This window comes from Amia ocellicauda, chromosome 20 (assembly GCF_036373705.1).
Source record: "Amia ocellicauda isolate fAmiCal2 chromosome 20, fAmiCal2.hap1, whole genome shotgun sequence".
NCBI classification, from domain to species: domain Eukaryota; kingdom Metazoa; phylum Chordata; class Actinopteri; order Amiiformes; family Amiidae; genus Amia; species Amia ocellicauda.
The window spans coordinates 18,735,876-18,742,251 of NC_089869.1; the positions used below are offsets into that span (position 1 = coordinate 18,735,876).

The following is a 6,376-nucleotide window of genomic DNA, read 5'->3' on the forward strand; positions in this document are numbered from 1 at the left end:
ATTAAGGTTCTGAAGACTAAGGTGCTGGGTCAGTACTGTGTATATCTTTCTCCCCATCCATTGTCCTTAAAAATGTGCATATACACACACACATACATGGTACAATATTTACTTTTCTTGGATGTATACTTTACAAAATACACTACTTACAATACAATCAAAGGCACTAATGTATTTTCTATGATGCAGCAAGGACTTCCACTAGAGGTCATGATCATTAATGTACAAGAACAATATTAAAACATATCTTATCGTCGAGAGAAATGTAATTTTAGGCGTGTACAAAATTTGCTTAAGTGCAAAGCCAAAACGTGGGTAAAAAAACCACACCGCAACATCAAAAATAAAGTGCATTCACTATCAAATACATGTATTCAGCTCAGTTATCAAGCCATCCCTGTACAGAAGGAATGCAAATGTGGATTAACACATTACATTATTTGTATGTGTTCACCACCCGACATTACAATCTCTAAATACTGTAGCCAACAAAAGACTGGAAACTGACATTAGTGTAACACTTACATGCTGCCCGCGAAGATGCTTTTAGCATAATTAGGTGCATGGAGTCATGGTGAAAAACTGTTTTCATATGCGTTTTACTCTTTCCATGCACTCCATTACAAAACAAATCCAAAACAGAAGTATGATCGCAATGAGATATTCCATTCATGTTCAAAAGATCATTCTTGTCCAGTCATTTTTGTTAATTCATCCCGTCACTGTGACTTTTTCAGCATTTGCACAATCTTTTTAAATTTCAACCGGATCGCGATATCCAATGGGGTCTCATCATCCTGAAAGACAAACATGGCATACAGTCAGAAAAAGACTTAGGTCATTGTACGTTTCTCTTTTATTTTACTTGCACTAATAAACAAATACCATTTCAAAATAGTGGGGGCAGAAATGCTCCAGTGTTCTTATTACAAAAGCTTATAAAAGTGTGTTTGATTACAGGATGCACAAATTAAACATAATTAAAAATAAAATAATGTGTTATAAATAGAAACACTATTGTACTGTTCATTGTCAATACTACAGCATGATATGTTGCAAGGAAATACCAATGCATGTCCCACACCTATCTAACAGCAAGAACATGTTTTTAATGAAATGCTAGTATAGACACGATATGAGGCTGATGTCCAGAGCCTGCCTTCTTTACCATCCATTTCTCAAGCGGAATTGAAAGCATGCATCTTTATCTGTGATTTACACCTAACATTTAATATATTATGTTAGATGGTCTGGGCTGACCATCCAGTTAGCTTTTAATAAATATTTTTTTATCCAGGCCTCACACATTAGATTGTATTTTGATGTAAAGTAAGAAATATTGTGTGTACTGAGTTATAAAAGTACCTGCATATTAAACTAAATATAGGAAAACAAACATGAAACATCCAAAAGCAGCCTGGTCTTCTACTTCTATGTACACCGAAATAGATTAAAACAACATCCTACTTTGTTCTTTATTGAAACATCGGCTTTCTTTTCCAAGAGAAGAGGGATGATTCTGTCACTTTTTCTTTGACAAGCATAGTGAAGTGCTGTGTTTCCCATCTGCAATGGAAAATAAATAAATAAGTGTTCATCCCTGCCCAAGACAGAAAGCATATACATTTTAATTTTTTGTTGATGGAAACCATTTTTGGCAGCAATTTGGTTCTACAATGCAGAACACTGAAATATCCTCATTGCAGACAGATCACTTTGGGTTCAGCACATTCAACGCCTTGCATGCAAAGGAAAAACATGTACATCAGATTTTTAATTGGTATTATTTGTCCGCTTACATAATCTACGGCATTGACATCCACAGTACTGCTCAATACCAGCTGCATCATTGCTGCATTCTTCCTTCGCTTGTCCTCCTGTTCAAAAGATTGATATGAACTTTAACAAGAAGGCATAGCTGTTGAAGATAAATATTTAATGTATACTGTGCATACATATATATTGATATATATAATCTTTTTCATCATGAACACATTCATCTTGTGTGTGCAATGGGTAAACATTACTGATGCTTTGGGTGTCAGAGGGGAACACTCAAAGTTCAATGTTCACCTCACTCATAAGTGATACTATATGTACTTCCCAGATATATTTTCAAACTTGGGAGTTTTCTCAAATTTCTGTATTACTTGTTCCATACAATATTGGTCATTTAATTTAATTTCTTCTTAATGTTACTTGGACCATGATGTATGATATAACTTTTTAGAAAACCATTTTTGCTGCAAGAACTCCAAATAAAATTCCAAACAAAGTTGTGTAGACATTGACAATAAGCAGACATACCAATATAAGTAATCCAATTAGTAATACAGGCATCAAAATGATAATCATCAGATAATCCAGGAAAGAAAAGGTTTTCCGTGCAGCATAGTGCAAACATGTCCTCTCTCTCTGTTGACAAAAGTGAATGGACAGTGAGAACAATTTATTTGATAAACAAATAATACAGTTTAATGAACAACATAGTCACCTGTCCTGTTTAACTATATAGTATATACTGTTCTTCACTTTGTGGATATTACCAAAAATTTTAAAACATTTTAGCTTCTATAACACAATTTGCTTTATCCTTTTTTAATCAGCACCTTATTTCGGAGAGCCACATTTGCATTCTGATCCAGAAGGTACTTCACAATCCTTATGTTGCCATTTCTGCAGGCGGCTATGAGTGCCGTATCTCCAAAGAGGCTGTCTTGTACATCTAAATTCTTGCTGTTCTCCTTCAGCTGTTCAGCCACTTCCAGCAGGTCATTATCATATGCCGCTTGGCAAATGGGCTAGAGACAGAAAACAAATAGAATATTAAAATAATATCCCCAAATGATCAGTTTATAACTAGCTGCCCAAGACCATGGAAGTAATGAGCACCATTGTGATGATTGTTCATTGATTAATATCAATGCTTAGGTTTAGCACAGCTGGAGACTTAACCCATTGACTTGGACACAGTTTGCTTACAGCTTAGCTAAAGAGGAATGGGAATTAGAGCAGCTTAGATGATCATATCATCCTGTAATTACACAGACAGGACCAGTAAAGAGCATTGTAAGAATCGCATGGTGCCTAAGAGGCCCATACTCAAAAAGCACAATTGTGTAATAGTATTTCAAGAAAAAAGTTGCTGAAACAATCTGTCTGGTAACTTCCTTAAACTGTGTACAACCTACGAACAAAGACATATTTGCATCTTGTGTCTATTATGAAATAATGGAGTTCATCCTTACAAAATACACATAGGTCATATGTCAGATATGAATATCAATGATTTAAAACAAAGGTGCTTTCTTGTATGGGTCAAAACTAAACTATGGGTATTCCCACTAGGCTTGGGGGGAGATTACAGTCTACTTTGTACATTTGTTTAACACTTCAGTTCCATCACTTTGCATATTGTGCTACCACAGAATATAACCTTGTCTCAGTCGCACTGATCCATACAGACATTTAGCCTCAGGGAAGAGGTCATCAGCTTGTTTCTCCCTTGGAAGAAGCAGCTTGTGGTAAAGGACTAAGGGGGCAAATATGGTTGCCTCTGCTTGCGTAGTAGATTCGTTATCGTTTCTAAAGGCTGCTCCTAAACCTGCTTTTAGAGACGTTATCTACAGTTATATACAGGTCACAGAATCGGGATAAACCGGATCTGCATGAGTATAGCATCGGAAAGGTTACTGCTGAACTCTGACTCATTACAAGACATGAGGAGTTTCAATCAAACCCAACTCAAATGATAACCAATATTAATAATAATCATATACTATAATAACAATAACTGTGGAAAATAAGGAACTTTATATAAATAAGCAGAATGTCATGCAGATCATATTTCAAAACAATTAGGCCTACCTCCCGAACTGAATAACTCAAAGATGTTTTCCAGCTACATTTTCAAAATAACTAAAAACAAAAGAGTACGTGGTCATGTGTGTCTAGATCTCTAGACCTTCAGCCGACATTGTCTAATTCGTGGCATACAGGTGATGTCACAGATACCCTACACCCTGAAACATTGTTACACTTTCTAAGAAACCTAGCTTGACGTAGAGTCCAGGGGAGAATTACTAGTTTATCAACCCAACGTATTTATTTACATAACAACGTATAAAACACACACACAAACAAAAAACATATGGTGAAAAAATAAACATCAGTTTAAAACAGGTAACATAAGCAATCATATATTTAAACATTGACATTAGAATTCGGAGTTCTTCAAATTCGAAATAGTATTGTAAAACTAAATATAAAGCAGTCCCTTGTGTACTCTACCTCTGAGTAGATAATGCCCATTTCTTTGGTGTGGTCTTTTCAATGACGTCACTGCCTTCTCTGCCAACACCTGGACACTTTGCAGCTGGACAGTCCGAGTTGTCCCTCCGTGCTGGACGCTGTTTCGGGCTTGTATTCGTCCTGCTGCCGTTCAGGGAAGTTTTCTCGGACTTTTCACAAACCTGCAACTTCAGCACTGTGTCATCAGATCCACGCAATTTCCAAAAGTCCGCCTAGTCGGGGTGTGGTTTTGGATGTGTTGCATGCCCTTAAAGTGAGAAGTCATTCATTTGGGAAGTGTGTTGTGAAACAAATGAGAACGACCGACAAGAGGAAAGTAACAGGACTACATACCAGTTGCATTTGTCTTGTAACAAATGCGTGTCCAGGCTTGAAACAGGAGACGGGTATTCATGACTAAAACTTGCCTACCTAAGGCAAAGGGAAGAGGAGGAGTTCAGTAGACCATCACTGCTGTTCTGTTACAGCCTGTGTAAGAAACTGTTGGAGGGTGACAGAAATAGTGTCGTGTCATTTAAAATAGGCTTATTATGGTCGCTGATGCTTGACATTTCTTTATTGTGTCTACTTGTCTAGTCTGGTTTGATCTGGATTGAGTGATATATAAATAACCACACCACTAATTATACTTTTTAATTGATTGTAATTATATTTTTTCAGCAGATTGACAGAATTCTAATCTGTTTGATAAACATTTGCAAAACAGTTCTGATCGCTAAAAGAAAACCAAATACATGTTGAATGCTATCATATTATATCATATATCAGCTTATCCCCCCTGAGATGTTCAATACTCTTGTCATTTTATGTATACATACATACATACATAATATATGTGTATCTTTATAGTTATCCATCTCTCTTTGTGTACTATGCTAGATCTCCAGGACCAGACCTGGAACTATCTGCTGTAATACAGTTAAAGTTGCACATTTTCAATGAGGACAATTTACAAATATAGATCTTTGTGTTTATTTAAATTATTTGTTTTATATAGTACATTAATAGTAGAATTTAACTGGTTCAGTACAGTGGGTCTGAGCAATACATATTAAAATAGGGACCTATGGTAGGGAACAGACAAAATGTGTGTTAAGGTACAAGGCGTGCTGTAGCAGACAGGGACATTTGACATTTAAAGTGTGTATCTGTCTGTGTGTATTGTACGGTATATTACCAGTACCAGGGCTGGTATTGTAAGCCACAATAACATTTAAAGCTATCTTGAATTGCATTTCCAGAAATCTTTAAATCATTTAGAGATATCTCAAAATGTAATTGTGATAGGCCTCTCTTTTCATTCGAGATATCTGAAAATAAATTCCTGTCTATTTGAAAATATCTTACAAACATTTGGACATTAATATACATTTCTGTGAATTGTGAGATAGAGATGGGTGACAAATAAAAGGAAAAACCTGAATAAATGAGTGGAGGAACATAATGAATGCAGATGCCTCCAAACAGGTGAACTGTATGATACAATTAAGCAATTAACATCCTATCCTACTCTGTGGCATGTATACAAATGCTGAGCAGGCCCAGTTGACCTTGATTTTGGATCAAGATGGCAAGAGGAAAGGATCTAAGTGACTTTGAAAGATGGGTCATTATTGGGGCACCATAGGCACTGGTCTACACAGACGTGGAACAAAGTGATATGGTCAGATGAGTCATCCTTCACCATATTCTCGACAAGTGGGCGAGTGCATGTTTGGCAACACCAAGAGAACAGTACAGGCCTGACTGCTTGACCCCTACAGTGAGGGGGTCCGGAAGCTCTGTTATGCTGTGGGGGGCATTTTCCTGGCATGGTTTGGGTCCACTTGTCCCCATAGAGGGAAGGGTCACTGCAAATCATGACAAAGTTATTCTGAGTGATCACCTTTATCCTATGGTGGCACATTTCTATCCTGATGGGAGTGGTCTCTTCCAGGATGACAATGCCCCCATCCACAGGGCACGAGGGCTCACTGAATGGTGTGATGAGTATGAAAATGATGTGAATCATATGCTATGGCCTTTGCAGTCACCAGATCTCAACATCTATGGGAGATTCTGGAAC

The 6,376-nt window shown here is 36.9% G+C and overlaps 1 protein-coding gene across 1 annotated transcript; it reads right to left on the bottom strand.

Annotated features, from left to right (window-relative positions):
- Positions 1-93: 93 nt before the first annotated feature.
- On the bottom strand, positions 94-4,667 carry ankrd22 (ankyrin repeat domain 22). The gene is made up of 6 exons (XM_066693833.1): positions 4,291-4,667; positions 2,610-2,801; positions 2,308-2,415; positions 1,800-1,877; positions 1,468-1,566; positions 94-797 (listed from the first exon to the last, which is right to left on the bottom strand). Exons 1-6 carry the CDS (start codon positions 4,309-4,311, stop codon positions 720-722), a joined length of 576 nt encoding a protein of 191 aa, XP_066549930.1. The 5' UTR covers positions 4,312-4,667; the 3' UTR covers positions 94-719.
- Positions 4,668-6,376: the final 1,709 nt, after the last annotated feature.